General features: G+C 37.3%; 1 protein-coding gene across 2 annotated transcripts in view; it reads left to right on the top strand.

The window, feature by feature from the left end:
• The window catches only part of prkn (parkin RBR E3 ubiquitin protein ligase), a 139,505-nt gene extending 121,922 nt beyond the window's left edge, over positions 1 to 17,583 (top strand). For both annotated transcript variants that reach the window (XM_065251568.2, XM_065251557.2), the window contains 5 exons: positions 2,388 to 2,449; positions 3,780 to 3,932; positions 12,489 to 12,575; positions 12,886 to 13,003; positions 17,257 to 17,583. In XM_065251568.2, coding sequence (XP_065107640.1) covers positions 2,388 to 2,449; positions 3,780 to 3,932; positions 12,489 to 12,575; positions 12,886 to 13,003; positions 17,257 to 17,366 — 530 coding nt within the window. In that variant the 3' untranslated portion in view covers positions 17,367 to 17,583. The remainder of the gene's footprint in view (positions 1 to 2,387; positions 2,450 to 3,779; positions 3,933 to 12,488; positions 12,576 to 12,885; positions 13,004 to 17,256) is intronic.
• The last annotated feature ends 1,367 nt before the right edge of the window (positions 17,584 to 18,950 follow it).

Below are 18,950 nucleotides of genomic sequence, written 5' to 3'. Positions count from 1 at the left end.
ACAATCGGCTGTGTTTTTTAAGTATCACTGATAGTGTGAAAAATGCTTTTATCGACCGATACCGATTATTGGCAGAAATATCAGTGCATCTCTAATAGTAATGTTTACATTTCTAACCAATTTCAATGGTTTAAGTACAAAACCATTTCATTTTCACTTACTGTGGCCTCCCTAATATGGTTGCACCGGTGACCCATCGCAGCAACAGGCCAAAACATTCAGAGGCCACATTGTGTATTCTGTATCTGTAGACTTGATATGTCAATAGGACTAGATAGGACTCCACCAATGGCATGCCATCTCTTTTCTATGCAGACACGCCACCTCACATTGATCCGAAAAACAGATTCAAATTCACCTTATGTCAGTACCACAAACTCACAGTGTTTAAAGTCATAAAGAAATTGAAATTAAAAACTTTACATTTTTTAATGAAATATTGTAGTGATTTTTATAAATGACTTTTCTGTGCACTTCTCCTCAACCACTCTTCACTTCCTGTCACGAGGAATGGTCCAAGGGTGGGGCTATCAGACACATGTTTCTGCCTTGAAAAAGATTGAAGCAGTAAGCAACTTTCACTGATCCAATCAGTTCTCGATGGACAAAATCAAGTCTCACGCTAAATTTGATAACATTTCAGTTACTAGAGGCAGGCTCAAAAAGGGAGTCAATTCCCATAGACCCCCATGTTAAAATGCCCAACTTTACAGCAGAAAATAATATGTTTACAGTCTGGTAGAAAATGTGTTTTTGTATATAGCAACTTTTGCCCTTCATGACAACTATGAGGGGGATAAATTTTTTTGTAATTCATCTGTTTAAATTATATTAAGCCTTACGCTGCGTTCCGCGCGAATTGAGCGTTGCAGCGGGAAACGCGCGAGTTGAAAAATCTGAACTTCGGCGGATTTCCGCGCCGCATTAACCAATCAGGACCTTGCTGTAGTAGTGACGTGATTACAGGAAGCGAGCAGAGTGGCTGAGTCTCAGGGGAGTCTCAGAATTTCACGCGCGGGCTTCACGCGCGAATGAAGCGAGTGAACTCAAATGTTTAAGCATCCAACTACGCGCGAATAGAGCCTTTTTGACGCCTCTACCGCATAATTGTGCATAATTAAGGGCGTAGCCACCTGAGTGACAGTTGAACAGCCACTGTGATCACTAGAATCGAGCTGGGTGGGCGTGGCTTCAGCAACCAGCCACCTCAGCTTCACCCATGTCCCGCCTCTTTACCCATTTTCGGTTATCCGCGAGGGATGCACGGTGACACGCTGCCACAACGCCTACTTTAAGCTTCAAAAAAGCTCTTCACAAACCAATGAGTGACGTCACGGACACTACGTCCATATTTTTTACAGTCTATGGTCACTACTAGAGCAAGCTCCTGATTGGTAAATGTGGCGCGGATATCTTCCAAACACATGACGGGCTACATACATGTTGTGACGAACTTTGCATCGAGCGCCCTTGAAAAAATAAGTCACCGGCGGCCACTGTATTATATGTTTTGTGGTTGTGCAAGATTGACTTGACCTCTATATTTTCTTTTTTTTTTGAGCACATAAGTGAATCAGCAACAGACATCTGTGATGAGACATTTCTAAGCTCACCATTTTGAAAAGCATGTGTTTTGTACTATAGGCACTCAGACGTTAACAGCCTTTATCTGTGCATTCATCTATAGAGCTCACTTCATTTCTCTTAGTAATTTAAAATGCCACTCTTATGTGTATGCTTGTTCACAGAGAAGCCTGACTGTGTGTGCGTGTGCTGGTCTGTAAGCTGTATCACATACAGATGAGAGTCTGTCATTAGTCTCCTGAGAGATAATTGCTGTGTGGCAGAAATCTTTGGTCCAAGGTTTGTCTACAAAAGGGACCACATCATTACACCACGCTTGTTAGGGAAAAGGATAGGAGCGCCACTTTAGGGTCAGGGTCCTCGCACATTCATCTTTACTCATTTGCCGTTTATAATTATCATGTGTGGATATCAACGGCAAGTCGTTTTGGCGGACTGGGAATTTGAGGGATCTCTTTGATGATGTTCCTGTTAAGATGCGTCTCGTATCTTGTGGAAATTAGGCGGCTTGAATGAAAGGCCTCTCATCTGAGAGCGTGACCTTGAGGTGCGTTCAGCATCCCGAGTGGTGGGCTTTCCAAAAAGCTCCAGTCATTAGCGTTTGTATACATACGGGATACAGATTTTGATTTATGCATTTGTAGTTGACTGTTGCATTCCATGAAGATCTCATAGACTTTAAAAAATGCTGGGTTATTTTGAACCCAGCGTTGGGTTAATTTAATTTCAATTTAAGCTTCTTACTGTCATGCTACAGTAACTCTACTGCCTAAACTGTATTACTTTTCATTTTCTTTCTTTAGCTTGCTGTCCGGACTCTCTCATTAAAGAGATTCATCATTTTCGAGTCCTGGGAGATGAACAGGTAGGTTTGGGCTCACTTGCAGACACACGCATACACCTTTTAAACAACCTTTTCTGTCCTGGTGGATTCTTAGTTCATCCTGATTGTCAGATTGTCATTTAATTGGTCCGTCTGCCGTGCCCCTCGTGTCACTCACTAAGCCCTCCGCAAGCAACTAGACCTCTTTTACTTTATTCAAGACCATCACGCCAACCAACGCTCGCTATCAGTAGCGGGATCATCTCGAAAGGTTTCCTTGTTCCTCACCAACTTTTTGTCTTTGAAGTTTTCACACCAATTTGAGCTGTTATCTGACACCTTCGCAAAGCACCATTAGGGACGTTTCTGCAATTACGCTTCAGAACATACTGTTATGGCAAGTGGCCTCTCCTGACATCTGTAATACATTGCATGTATTTTCCAGCAGGAGTCTATTGGCCACAGGGAGATTTGATATTTTTGCCGGTGTGCCAGCTGTTGAAAACAAATAGTTAGACACCTTAAATAGATTGTAAGTTTAAGACATTAAATAAGTAATACAATTAAGTAAAAAAATGTATTGTTTTATACTTATATACGTTTTTACATTCAAAAACATCAAAAGCAATAGGTAGTAGGCTTATTTGTACCCTGTTTTTGAGGCCAGCTCAAGAAACAATCGGTTTTGATGGGCGGGCCGCATTGAAGACTGGAAGTGAACGCCCATTGCTATGATTGGATAACAGTTTTGCATAGTAAACTAGCTTTTACTTCTTCCATTATTACGCTTGAAGTTAAGATATTAAATGCAATAAAGAGGGCTTTCACACTAGACCCTGAGCATTTGAATATATTTCAGACGTTACTGCATACTGTATATAGGCGAGGAGTGCTTAAGGTCCGTTTACATTATAATGATAACTACATAAAATATAGTTTGAAAATTGTTTTATATTAAAGAGAATAACGGAGTTCACACCACAACTATAAAGATAAAGATACAATGAACGATATTGTTGGTATCACTTTCTCAGGGATTTTTTTCCCACCTGAACAACGATAAACCATTGACAGCCCTTGTTGACATTGTAAGGTTAAAAAGCATTCGATCCATATGTCTCACTCCAAACATTGCGTAAACTTTGAAGTAAGCATAAATTTACCCTGTAATTCTTGACATTTACATTTCACATTATTGATTTTGCCTAGTTTAATTTACTGGTGTTTGGATTTCAAATCACAAATGGTGAAAGTCGATATCAATGTCATAATACAACAAACAATAGTTTGCATTACAATATATGTAATACATTAAGTGGTGAATTATATACTGGCAATTGTTATGGGTCCTCAGTCCATCCCTGTTTTTTAGTATGAGCGTTACCAGCGATATGCAGCAGAGGAGTGTCTTCTTCAGATGGGAGGAGTTTTGTGCCCCGCTCCTGGATGTGGCGCTGGCATACTTCCTGTGGATGATGATGTCAGAAGAGTCTGCTGTGAGCTAAGCAATGGACTCGGCTGTGGGGTAAGACTTGCTTAACATCTTTCCGCTGACCTTAGAACAGCTCTTTATTATCAATTATTATTAATTTTTGATGTGTCTGACTATACAATGTCCAATTTCTTTCTGTTTTCCCTTCTTAATATGCATAAACAACCATCATCAAGCCATTCATACTTTTGTTCCCTGATAAATGTAATAAAACATTTGAGGCAGCACTGTTTACCCAGTGGCAGATGGTGCAAGTATATAGGAAATCAGATGAAAATTTGCCAATATGTCTTATAGTTAGTACGACATACTCATGTTTTCTCGTTCCTGTCCTCTTTCGCTTGCATATCCCACTCGTCCAATCACGGCACGATTAAATTGTAATTACCCCGCAATTTGCATGATGTTGTCTCATTAAAGATTAGGGTGCAGTTCAGCTGCTATTAGCATCAACTGATTATATGTTTGCAAACACAAACATCATCACTCCAGCAGGGTAAAGACTTCATATTTGAGAATCTGTCTGTTTCTGTCGATGAACGCCACAGATGACCTGCACCTCGTATCTTTCTGTTAACAGTAACAGAGAGTTTCAGCTATAGACAGACAGTAAACCGTTTCACATTTCAGCATGATCTCATGTATAATGTGCATTTGTTTTGAAAGAGTATTAAATATCACAGTGACATTATGATACACAGACCTCTGGTGGGGCAGAAAAAAGTTGAATAAAAAAGTAGAGGTGAGCGAGACACAAACTACTGTGGGGTTAATTGGATAACAGCTATTTTATGTAGTTACACAGTGCTGAGAAATCTGTGCTTTTTGCCTTTTTCTCTTATGGTCAGAAGACGATCTTCTGTGTATCTGTAAAAAAGTTTTGTGTAGTTTTTATTAAAGGGATAGTTCGGCCAAAAACGATATTAAACCCATGATTTACTCAACCCCAAGCTGTCCGAGTTCCATATGTCCATCGTTTTTCAGACAAACACATTTTCGGATATTTAAAAAAATATTTTAGATCTTTCAGTTGATTAAATGTAATGTTACGGGGTCCACCCATAGTCCACGACCTTCAAGTCCAAAAAAAGTGCGTCCATCCTTCACAAATTAAATCCAAACGGCTCCAAGATGATAAACAAAGGTCTTCTGAGGGTAACCCGCGCGGTGTTGTTGTAGAAATATCCATATTTAAAACTTTAGTAACGGTAATAAATACCTTCTGGTAGCGCCGTCATCTTAGTCGCGTCCGCATTCAGGAGAGAGTATTAGCGTAGTGTACGCACTTTTCTTAGTGACGTATGACAAATTCGGAGGGCGGGGGCACAGAGCAGCAGCAGAGTAGCCTCCGTAGGCTGCGTAAGCTCTCATCCTGAATGCGGACGCGACTAAGATGGCGGCGCTACCGGAAGGTAGTTATTTACATTAATAAAGTTTTAAATATGGATATTTCTACAACAACACCGTGCGGATTACCCTCAGAAGACCTTTGTTTATCATCCTAGACCCGTTTGGATTTAATTTGTGAAGGATGGACGCACTTTTTTTGGACTTGAAGGTCGTGGACTATGGGTGGACCCCGTAACATTACATTTAATCAACTGAAAGATCTAAAATATTTTCTAAAATATCAGAAAATGCAGATTTAGACAGATTTGTGAACAATATTTGAGACAAATAGGCCTTTTGTTTACATAGAAAAAGCCTTAGAACTTTGTTCAGCTCATAAAAAAACAAGGGCAAAAACAAAAGTGTTGCATTTATAATTTTGTTCAGTGTATATGCATTGATGAATAATAGAAAGATTGTTAGATTATGGATGGATGCATAGATGGATGGATGGATGGATGGATGGATGGATGGATGTCTGGATATCTATCTATTATAGACACACTGTAAAAAATATGCAGCATGAAGTTAAAACAATTTGGTTTTATTTTGGGATAAGTTGACATAACTTATAAAAACAAGTTGAAATTGTTGAAAACTTAATTTGTTATAATAGATGATTTGACAGAAATGCTGCATATTTTTTACAGTGCAGATGTACAAACAATACTCTCTATATCAGGGGTCTCCAACCTTTTTGTGAGCAAGTGCTACCATAATAGATACAAACATTCTGGAGGGCTACTTTTAATAGATTTTATTTTATTTTACTTGCTGATATATGTTTTATCATTGTTTAAAATATTAACATGCATAAAAGAAGCCAAGCTAATATAAAACACATAATAAATAAATATCAAAATTAAGGCTATAAATAGAATGTGCTTTGGCGGGCAACTCACAGACTCCATGCGGGCAACCTGTTGAACCAAAATGCGTTAGGTTTTGCCCCGCTCTCACTTTTAACTTGTTTTTACTGTAGAAACAGGTAATTTATAAAATAAATCACTGTGTTTGTCTGTCTGTTGTGTTGTTAAACTATTTTAATGATTTTCTCACCTTTAATTGGAATGTCTTACTAAATTGAGATCAGCAGTCGGTCAAAGAGCATTTCTTCATTACACTTGGATTTCACAAGTATTAACTTTAAAAAATGTCAGTTCAACTGTAAAAGTTAAGATGGGTAATGTTGCCTGTGTTTTTAGGAGTTGAGAAAGAGAGGGCAAAATGGTGTCAATCAAAATCATCATGCATTAAAACACCTTTTCGACATTTAATGAATGAATGATGATAAAAATTGCTAAATAATGTTAAAGAGTACATATTATGCCCATTTTTACAATATGTAATATAAGTATCAGGTGTGTCCAGAATGTTTCTGTGAAGTTTCAGCTCAAAATACCCACAGATCATTTATTATAGCATGCCCAAAATGCCCCTATTTGGGTTGGACCAAAAACGTTTGTGTGTGAACCTTTAAATGCAAATGAGCTATTGCTCTTCGCGCCCTTACCATAAGAGATGCTTTGGTTAAAACGGATCTAATTTCGCAAAGAGCCACAGAAAAAAAATCACAGAGGGCAGAAACTATGATAGTACAGGACTGTCAGTCAGCAGCTGTGGGCGGGGCTTTATCAGTATGATGTCACATTGCTAAGAGAATCAAATCATGTCTAATGAGAGTGCTTTGGTTTAATGGGAATTAAAAAGAAGGGGAGGATGGATATTTTTTCACACACTGCCAACACACATTTATGTTCAAAAAAGTGGATTTTGTGTAATTAAGAAGAAAATCATGTTGAATAGGCTTTATGCCCAGCTGCACTACTTCCTGAACTTCAGCCAGCTCCTTGTTTCCTGTCTGCCATTATTGGACAAACTGATTAATCCAAGTGTGCCTGACCTCAGTAGTCACAAACAAACTGATTAATCCAGGTGTGCCTGACGTCAGTAGTCACAACAACAATAATCAGACACACCTGGATTAATCAGTTTGTCCAATAATGGCAGACAGGAAACAAGGAGCTGGCTGAAGTTCAGGAAGTAGTGCAGCTGGGCATAAAGCCTATTCATGTTCAATGTTGATCAATGTTTTAAACTTTTTTTTTTTTACTTATATGGATAAAAGTGCTAGCTATCATCAAGATATGAATGCCTTATAAATTAGAATTGGGCTTATTTTAATTTTCCATATATACCATAAAAACATAACACAAAATTGTTATTAAATAATAACTAATACTCATTGTTAAGTAATACACCAGGTTGTGCTAAACCACAGAGCTGTCATTAAATGGCCTTTAACAAAAAACAAATTGAATGTTATTGTCAGAAAGGCTACAATACCATGATATTATAAATCTACATTATTTATGTTACAGCCGGTGAAGTAACCTGAAGACTCACAGTTAAGAGAAGCTGTAAGCTGCTCATTATCATTCACCTTTCAGCTATTCATTACAAGTCTGTTAATATTTTATTTTGTTTATTTTTAATGCTATTGGCAATGTCTAAAATGTATTGTTATTTATGCAAATTATAATGATTATCTTAAATATTAATTATATATATTTTTTACACATTTTGAGACAATAGGAACAGGGGTTTGAGCCCCCTAGCATCCCCCTGTGCTTGTCACTGAAATGTCATTAATTTAAAAAGTATTAAAAAGGTCCAAAATGTAGTCTTTCACATACTGAATGAGAGCTAATCTGTAAATCTAAGGTACAGTTTAAGACCTAAAGACTTCATATTAGTACCTTAAAAGTACTTACTGGTACAAAATGTATACACATCTGTACCAGTGTCTCAGTGACAGCTGGGGTACATATTTTGACCATTTCTTTATAACAGTTCAGGTATCGTTTCTGTAGAAGACTGTACAGTATTTCTGTGTTTGTATGTTCAATTAAGAATTTTGAGAGTTTGTCCTTTATCTTCTTACCATACCTGTTTTTAAAGTACAGTATCAGTTTGAGAGCACTGTGGCCGGTTTGTGACCAGGCAGGTTGACAGTGAAGCTGCGGTCAGTGTTGCATCTGTGAGCCACAGATAAAGCCTTTATTGCCGTTGGCGGTAATGAACCCTTGGCACCAGCAGACGTATACCAATGATGACACATATACACACACAGACACACACACACACAGAACAAAGAAAGAAGGTTTTTACACTCTCTGGATCTGAGGGACACCTCACAACCCACCTGTCCGACTTCACTTACAGAAAAATCAATATATGCCCTCTCTATATCTGCTCTACCATTTTACACTTCCTTTCTCTCTTTTGTTTAGGGGTTTAGGGGCTCTGTATCAGCAGCGCCGTGTGTTGAATAGTAGAGCTGATCTTGCTGTAAGCCGTTGGCGATAGAGCAATTTCTGCCAGATCTAACTGTGCCCTGTTCGCGTGTGTGTGTGTGTGTGTGTGTGTGTGTGTGTGTGTGTGTGTGTGTGTGTGTGTGTGTGTGTGTGTGTGTGTGTGTGTGTGTGTGTGTGTGTGTGTGTGTGTGTGCGTGCGTGCGTGCGTGCGTGTGTGTGTGTGGTTTGTGTGTAGAATCTTTTCTCACCATCTCGGGAGGAAAGATTACACCTGTCATTGGTGATGGAGAAAGATCTGGTGACCTTGGTAATGCTGGTGCCACACACTGTCAGATTTTGTGCTCATAGCTTAACTGGTAAGGTTCATTTTAAGTCAAAATTTAGAATAGGTGTATTGGCATACTAAAAAAGGTGTTTACATTGAAAAATAATAGAAAAAATTATACAAATAAATACATTTAAAAAAAATATTTGCAAATAAATAATAATAAATAAGTCTGTAATAAAAAAATCACATCCACTGATATAATGGACATTGCCAAACATAGAAATAATAAATACTGTATGCATATTTACAAACAAATCCATGTAAAAAAAGAATTGTTATTTATATGTATGTACAGTATACCTAAAGGGATCTTCTTGTTTAGTTACAGAATTGCAATAAAATAACAAATATTTTGTAAAAACTCATTAAAGGGACAGTTAACCCAAAAGTAGTATTCTGTCCTAGTTTACTTACCCTCATGTTGTTCCAATCCTGTATAAATTTCATTGTTTTGATGAACAGAAAGGATGATATTTGTAATCAAGCAGGAAACCAGAGCACCATCGACTTCCATAGTAGGAAAGAAAAATGCTATGCAAATACATTGTACAAAAAGGGTTTGGTTACAAACATCGCTCAAAATATCTTCCTTTGTGTTCAGCATAACAAATAAATTTATACACGTTTGTAACAACACAATGGTAAATAATGACAGAATATTCATTTTTGGGAGATCTATCCCTTTAAGGTTTGTTGAGGTTACATTTTTGAGCGTGAACTTTTAATGATACTTGGTTAAAAATGAACCAAAAATTGACTTCTTGTAGTTCTTTTTAATACTGTAATTTAAAGGACCTTAAAACTAGGAATTAATTTAAATTTTTAATAAATGTTGTTTATTGCTAGAAGATTGTAATAAAAAATGTGGTTACAAGGTTGCAAAACTTGTGAACCTCATATAAAATTTAACAAACTATTTGCAGGTTTCTGAAGATTCAACACTAACTTTTCAACTATTACAAGACCTGTACTGTAGCCTAAAGTCAGGAAACTAGATGTCATTTACGTGTAAACATAGAAAAAAGAGTTTGTATTTGCACCAGGTACAGGGACATCTAGCCAGGTGTCCAAAAGATGCTGTTATTGCCTTAAAAGTCCAGTGTGTAGATGTTAGCAGCATCTAGTGGTGAGATTGTGAATTGCAACTAACGGCTCAGTCCACAGCTCACCCCTCACTTTCGAAACACATAGTGAATGCCGTCACAGGACAAACACGTCATCAACTGATACAACGTAGTGACAATACACGCTCTGTAAAGCAGTTTGTCCATTTAGGGCTACTGTAGAAACATGGTGGCACGAAATGGCGACTTTTTCATGTAGGGTACCCGTGGTGTATGTTGATAAAACTGCTCAAGTTTACAAAAACAATACAGTTCATTATGTAAGGTCGTTTTACACCACTGATAATATACACTCACCTAAAGGATTATTAGGAACACCATACTAATACTGTGTTTGACCCCTTTTGCCTTCAGAACTGCCTTAATTCTACGTGGCATTGATTCAACAAGGTGCTGAAAGCATTCTTTAGAAATGTTGACCATAATGATAGGATAGCATCTTGCAGTTGATGTAGATTTGTGGGATGCACATCAAGGGCACGAAGCTCCCGTTCCACCACATCCCGAAGATGCTCGATTGGGTTGAGATCTGGTGACTGTAGGGGCCATTTTAGTACAGTGAACTCATTGTCATGTTCAAGAAACCAATCTGAAATGATTTGAGCTTTGTGACATGGTGCAATATCCTGCTGGAAGTAGCCATCAGAGGATGAGTACATGGTGGTCATAAAGGGATGGAGATGGTCAGAAACAATGCTCAGGTAGACCAAGGCATTTAAACGATGCCCAATTGGCACTAAGTGGCCTAAAGTGTGCCATGAAAACATCCCCCACACCATTACACCACCAGCCTGCACAATGGTAACAAGGCATGATGGATCCAGTTCTCATTCTATTTACGCCAAATTCCGACTCTACCATCTGAATGTCTCAGCAGAAATCAAGACTCATCAGACCAGGCAACATTTTTCCTTCCAGTCTTTAACTGTCCAATTTTGGTGAGCTTGTGCCAATTGTAGCCTCTTTTTCCTATTTGTAGTGGAGATGAGTGGTACCCGGTGGGGTCTTCTGCTGTTGTAGCCCATCCGCCTCAAGGTTGTGCGTGTTGTGGCTTCACAAATGCTTTGCTGCATACCTCGGTTGTAACAAGTGGTTATACCAACAACCATGCCACGCTCAAAATTACTTAAATCACCTTTCTTTCCCATTCTGACATTCAGTTTGGAGTTCAGGAGATTGTCTTGACCAGGACCACACCCCTAAATGCATTGAAGCAACTGCCATGTGATTGGTTGATTAGATAATTGCATGAATGAGAAATTGAACAGGTGTTTCTAATAATCCTTTAGGTGAGAGTAGTTATGTATATTATTTTTCTGTCAAGTGATCCTCATAAACGTAACACAGTGCACCTTTAAGTAAGTGTGTGTTTGTGAGAGATCAGTCTGGCAGATGATCAGAGACAGTATATTATTAATAGGCCAAGGCCAGGCATTGTCATGAGAAACTTGAAAATGGCAACCAGGGAATTTTTCTCATGATAAAAAACATCCTGCAAGCAGAGATTCAGGGTAGGCCTGATTATTAGAAACCAAAACCGGCTTGACAAATTGTAATCTCACATTTCTTTGAAAGTAAAGAAACTGAAACGGTTTGTTCAGGACTATGTGCGCCATTAATTTCACCCTAAGAAACGTCTCACGCTGTTCCACGCTCAGCGTTGAGCGCACCGTTCTTTTCTCAGACGCGGCGGGAAACGGCTGTGCTGGAGAAGGACACCAACCATGTGGGTAATAAACATGAATGGTGGCGCATCTAAAAGGGAACGAATGATAGCGGGGGTGAAAAAGTAGAAGGAAAGTGGCTGTCAGAAGAACTTTGTTTTCTCATCATTACAGAAGTGAGAGAAAACACAGAAGCATCTGTCTCCGAACCTTGAGAGGATCTGTCACGAGCAGCAGAAATAATAAAGCAGAGAGATGATGTGATGCTCCTCTTCTTCACAGTCTGGCTCTCTGAAGAAATACTAAATCAGTGGCGCTTCAAAGAAAAGGTGTATGCTAAACCCATGAGTGATAGTGCTTCACTTGTTAAAGCTCGATTTGATAAAGGTTATGGTGAAAGGCTGTCCCCTAGTGTTGGGTTTGATGCATGGGTGTGCAATATTGTTTCGGATCCTAAAGGAGATTGCAGCAAACTAAATCATTTTTTACCTGAAAGTTATGTATTCAAGATTTGGGAATTTGATTGGATTGCCAGGGGCTGAGGCATTTCTATGCTGCTAACTAACTAGTAGTGATGTGACTTTTGGAGGTTTTGTGAAATCACAAGGTGTCATGACAGCAGGTGTAGTTCATTACATTAAGTATGGACATGCTCCACTATTGTCTGAATACATGGTGTTTAGTTATTCTTTCTTGATTTTTTAATCTCCAGCTTAATTTAATAATGTGCATTACAGTTTGATAATGATACCTGTTTTGTTGTTTAGTTTGTGTTTTGCAGAAACTGTAAGGAAGAATATCACGAGGGAAGCTGCAGACAGAAGATGGCCACAGCAGAGGGAAATACCCTTCAGGTAAAAAAATCCCACACTTTTAATATGACTTCATAACATATGCATGGACACTTTTCAATTTATGTGGGCCAGCGATTTCATCAGTCATTCCACAAGGTGAAAATACTCACCGTCTGCTTAAATATTCCTTCTGTTCAGTTAAGGAGTGCAGAGATTATAGTTACAAAGTGTCATTCAAGGACAATGCCTACAAGTCATTCACAAATCACTTGATTCATAAAATAATTATGTAAAAGAAACAATTTTAGGATATTTGAGATAAAAGGTCCTTCTCTCTGTGTGTGTGCGTGCATGCGTGTGTGTGTTTTAGGGTTATATTGTAGATGAAGAAGCGGCACTTCGTGCTCGGTGGGAACAAGCCTCACAGGAGACTATAGACAAGACAACTCACCCATGCCCCAAATGCAAAGTTCCTGTGGAAAAAAATGGTAAGACGGTTTTCTGTTACCTACAGTTGTGGACAAAAATATTGGCACCCTTGGTAAATATGAGCAAAGAAAATTGTGAAAAGAAATATACAATGTTTCTCCTTTTGAGCTTATTTTTTTTTTAAATCACAAAAAAAATAATTTTTTATTGAAGTACAACAATTGAAATTGGGGTTGGGGATTACATTATTAAATAAATGTTTCTTACTCACCCTGGACACAATTATTTGCACCCTTAGAAATCTGTATGAGTGAAAAAATCTCTGAAATTCCCATTGAAATTAAAATAGCACACTAAGGTGACTAGAAACATCGTGTTTTCCAGTCATGACTTCCTGTTTCACAGGGCAATAAATATTAACAACACAAAGCCTATTCCCTTATATATTCATCACAATGGGCAAACCCAAAGACTACAGTTCTGATGTGCAGCAAAAGGTTGTTGAGCTACACAAAGTAGAAAGTGGCTTTAAGGAAATAGTTAAAGGTGCAGTGTGTAGATATTAGTGACTTCTAAAAAAGGCAACCAAAATAGACTACGCCATTGATTAACTTACACCTGGTCTAAAGTCAATGGCACAATATTGTTTTTGTTATTTAAGGAGCGCTTTATTAATATGCGCCTATAAATGGGACGACAAGGCGCGTTTGCTTATCACACACATGGATGCGCAGCAGCACACAAACATTTTTAAATATAAAAAATTAAAGGATTAAACAATTTTTTATGTCTCTTGGACATAAATTAGGACAGATTACAGGATTTAAGAAGGCGTAAAGAGGTGTTTCACCTGTAGCCTGGTAAGTAATTAAAAGTTTTGCTTTAAACAAATGCATATATTGCATTTATTTTTAAATGTTTATTTAAAATGCTACCCCACGAAATGAATTGTATGATGACTTTGTATCTCTGGATATGGTGAGATGCTTTTCAAAACACTCACGGCGCTGTCAGAGACTCCGAGTACTGAAACGTTTTGGCTCTCCACACGTTTGTAAATTCTTTATATCCTGTTTGTTACAAATAACGTTTTTCAAATAAAGTTACAAACAAACCTTTTCTTGCATATTTGTAAATTGTTATTTGACACTGATCATGTAGGCTATCCATACATTTACAGCAATAAAAACCTGCTCATTTTACTTTCAAAGGTTGTAATACAAAAATAATCTTAGTTTTTCAGTTTACAAACTCAGCCATCTAAATATGGAATTGGCATGGAGCGAGCACAACTTGCTTTTAAAGGGTATGGGAGATGAGACTGTCATTGGTTTATTGCACGTTACATCCAAAACACACCCATTATTATGAGAAAAGGAACAACCCTTTTAGACTGTGCGCTAGGTGCACAAACAATTGTTCCCGTCGTTAAATAAGCAAAAGTGGATCAGGAACAACCTTTTAGACTGTGCGGAATGTGCTTTAGACCATGCGCTTAGATGGTTAAAATAGAGACCATAGTCGTCTGAGACAACGTTGTAAAGAAACTGCTCTTGAGAGCAGTATTTCCCTTTTATGGCTACTGTAGAAACATGGCAGTCCAATATGGTGACTTACATGTAATGGGACCTGTGGTATATATAGATAGAAAGTCTCATTGTAAGGTAATAAAAACAATACAGTTCATTTTGTAAGGTCTTTATTCACCACTGATAATATAGTTATGTATTTTATATTGTATATTATAGTTAACAGATCCTCATAATTTTTACACACGGCACCTTTAACGATTGAAACATCTATGTCCATAATCAGGGGCATAATGAAGACGTTTAAATCAACTGGAGATGATGCAAAAATGCCTAAAAGAGGACGTGTGTCTATATCTTCTTAATGCTCAGCAAGTCATCATTTCAGTGGACAAAGACTCATTAAGGATCACAGATGGAGAACTTCAGAAACCTGTGAAATCTTGGGGTTCAGAAAGCTTCCTTGAAGGTCCTTGAAATCCTTGAAAGTTTGTGAATCTGGAGGAAAAACATTCAAGGCTCTGGGAAGTTTTTGAAAATATACATATATAGATACAGGTCATTGAAAGGGCTTGAATCTATTTTATGCAAGAAGTTTTCTGGAAAAAAAATCCATATTATTCCCTGTGTAGTGTAGGATAATATCATAAAAATTCTAGACTTTTTAAGCACACGTGCTTAATAAACTGTTCGCTTTAAATTTTTATATCTTCTGTATGCAAATGTTGATTCATACCAAAATGCTTTTTTGCATAGTTGTGTTTGACACATGAAAATGTCTAGGGTTACGTGTGTTGTAACTGTTGTTCCCTGAGAAGGGAACGAGACGCTGCGTCTCCCTTGCCATACTTCCTGCATCCCTGTAACGCCGTCTACTTCCTGGCTCCCGCGTCACCCTGTCTTTTTTGTTGGTTGAATTTGATATACACATTCAGACGCACTTACCCCTGGAAACGTCCCCAAAGTGTCACTGCAGTGACGCAGCGCAAGTTCCCTCGAAAGGGAACTGTAACAATGTATCTTAAAAGGTAACACAATGTAACCTTGCTCTCACTTGAAATGTGTCCCCACATTTAGTCCTTGAATTTGAGGGTATTGGACCTGGAAAGCCCTTGAAGGGTCCTTGAATTTTAAGTTAACTAAGGTGTGCGAACCCTGAAAAAAAATAAAGTAAAATAGCACCACAAGTAGTTTGGGACATAGTATAAGAAATCCTCTGCTCTCATGCAAAAACAAACTCCAGCATATTTATTTGCTGTACTGGAACTTCGAACAGGACTGGGTTCTGCGGCCATATGAAACAAAACAGAGTTTGTCCACACAAGGATTAAAAAGTGCTCCATTAAATATACCTCTGAATCTTTATTGTTGTGAACCTAGTCTTATTCAGATACATGGCTTCATGGATTATATCAAATACAAACAGATAAAAAGTCAAAACCTGACTTGCTCTGCTAGAAATCTTAGTATGGGTTGTGGTTAAATCTTGAAATCTGACTGGATTGAAGTGAAGAGAGACAGCAGCAACATTTGAAGGGTCTGTAGAGAGATATTCTGTATAGAGGAATAATCTAAGACCACTTGCCATGAATTCTTCAACCTCATCAGACATTATACAAGACTCAGAGCTGTTATCCTGCAAATGAAAGTGCCTAAGAGGATTAAATGAAGGGGGTCTATAATTGTGTCCAACGTCTATTTGAGAAAAACATTTTTATGATGTGATGTGTATCCCCCACTTCAAAGATTTTCATCAATGAAACATTGGATTTTTGTGATTTTTTTTTTCAAATGAAAGCTCAAAAGGAGAAACTGTAGATTTGTTTTCACAACTTTCTTTGCTCATATTTACCAAGGGTACCAATATTTTTTGTTTACAGCTGTAACTACTGTATAGTGTACTGATGGGTATGGTCAGAATAGCACTCTTATACCTGTCAACATTGGGATTTGAAAATAAGGGAAATTTCCAGAGCCCCAACACCACAACCCACAAGCACAAAAATGCCAATGGGGTAAGAAAAAATCTTGAAATAAGTTTACTTGTTTCTTAAACACTTAATTCAAGAAAAAAATGAATGTAACATTTTCATACCCCATTGGCAGATTAAACAAATTAAATGTTTACATGTAAACTGTACTGTTTTAATCTACAATCAGATTAAATTCAGTCGGAATGACACAATTTTACATTTGGTCAATTGAGACAATGTAAACATAGCCAGTGTAGTGTACAGTTGTAAAATGTATTCAAGTGATTTAAAAAACTATATTTTAAATACTATTTTAAAAATGCCAGACTATATACATGTACAGATTATGCAATAAGTAGTACATTAAAGGGATAGTTCACCCAAAAAATGAAAATTCTGTCATCGTTTACTCACTCTCATGTTGTTACAAACCTGTATACATTTTGTTGTTTTAATGAACACAAAGGAGCCCTATTTACTTCCATATTATTCTTTTTTTCCTACTATGGAAGTGAATGGGGTCCATGAACAATTTGGTTACAAAGACATTTAAACAGGTTTCTAACAACATGAGAGTGCATAAATGATTACAGTATGTTCATTTTTGGGTGAACTATCCCTTTAAGGTTTTATTAGAACATTCCCAGCTCACACATATTATTTTTTTTAAAAGAACAGTAACTCTTCTTATGTATCATTGGTTGATTTTCTTACTTTACTTTTTTTCACCTTTAACCTTAAAAGTTTAACACAAATGTGTCCTTATCTCCTAACAGTATAGATAAGGTTTCTCTTTTTTCTTTATGGTAGGTGGCTGTATGCACATGGTGTGTCCAAGGTCTCATTGTAGGTTCGAGTGGTGCTGGCTGTGTCGTGTGGAATGGAACAGGGAGTGTATGGGAAACCACTGGTTTGGATAAACCCAATAAGCTTTCACTATGAGTCCCAACTCACTCAGGGAATGAAGGTCTACAGTATGTGTGTTTTGAAAAGCACCAAATGGAAAACTTGCAGAGCACTATCAAATAGATATCAAGTTATGAGCCACATCACAGAAATGCTGCTGAAGTTCAAATGTAATTGTTGTACGTTGGTTATCAAAACTCAATGTGTAATAAAATGTTTTAACAGACCTGACTGAGAGTTATGTTTTTTAGGAGTCACATGATAATGTCACAATGTATTTACTAGTGAGAGATTTGTTGTTGTTATAGTGATAGTGTAGCAATAAATTGAATTACTTAATTGTGTTTACAACCCTGCTGTCATTTAGCAAATAATTTGTGACCGTGTCTGTAAAATCCAGGCTAAAGTCTTATAAATCTAATGATGAGATTAGGAGCATCAAAGTTTGATTTCACGTTGATTTCAAACTTTGACCTGAACTTAGTCAATAATATTAAAGATATCACGGTTATATTTTCACAGAATGTTCTTTACATTATATAGGATGATTGTAAAAACAATGCAGCATAAAGTTAAAACAACTTTGTTTTGCAATTTTTAAGTTTTGACTTGTGATAAGTTGACATATCTTAAAATTTTTAAAGGTGCCAAAGAAAGCATTAAAATAATATGTTAGATTGTCCTCTGATATTTACAAAGAAGGTATGTGTCTTTATTAAGTCCAAAAATTATCCAAAAATGTTTTTACACGCCCATTTACAACTCTAAGATTTGCCTTTAGAATTAAATGGTTTATTATTACCTTATTTGGACGGGTCCTGAATAATAATGTTAAGCTCTGCTCTGATTGGCTGTTTCACAGAGCAGTTCATTTTAGTAGCTCTGTGTTTGTGTAAACAGACCTTATGTTTGAGTGGTAAGTTTGTGTTTTTTCATTATAGACTTGCAAAATGTAACTGTAATGTCAATATTAGAACTTAGAGCTAGTTATGCCTAACTAGCATATAGCATTAACTAGCATGTAGTGCTAACTCAGCAGTCACAACTTTGTTTTTAGCATTGTAACAACATTGTATTTAATTTAATGTGTAATTTATTGTTGGGGTGTACATTTTGACTGTGACATCAAAGTTTGTGTTATGTTGACATTGGCCTGTTTTCCAGCGTGTTTTTTTTTTTTTTTTGCAAACATGAGGTTTACATAAGAAGGAGGAAACAATCACGTTTGAGGCTCACAATGTGTCATTTCCAGGGCTTTGAACCAGATTTTTTCCCAATTAGTTCTTTCGAACAGAAACAGTATTTTAACGTTTCCGGTTTTCGGTTCAACCCTAAAATTGACGTTCTTGAACCGGTTAGAACAAAAAAATAAAGGTCCCGAACCGGTTAATGACGTTTCATGTCAGCTGTGGGACATACAAATAAGTAGGCTGATCATTAGGACATTAAACTTAAAGGGAAACCAGGCAAGTCTGCGTATTATTTCTCTACGAGCTCCCTAGTGTCTGGAACACACTATTGTCCCTTCCCCCTCGCAACCCAGTTTATCAGCTTTTTTTCCAATTCAGTTATGTCTATCTAAGTTAGGTAAGTAATAT

Source organism: Paramisgurnus dabryanus, chromosome 20 (assembly GCF_030506205.2).
Source record: "Paramisgurnus dabryanus chromosome 20, PD_genome_1.1, whole genome shotgun sequence".
Lineage (NCBI taxonomy): Eukaryota > Metazoa > Chordata > Actinopteri > Cypriniformes > Cobitidae > Paramisgurnus > Paramisgurnus dabryanus.
The sequence above is the reverse complement of the archived record's forward strand: the minus strand, read 5'-3'. Positions and strand labels throughout refer to the sequence as shown.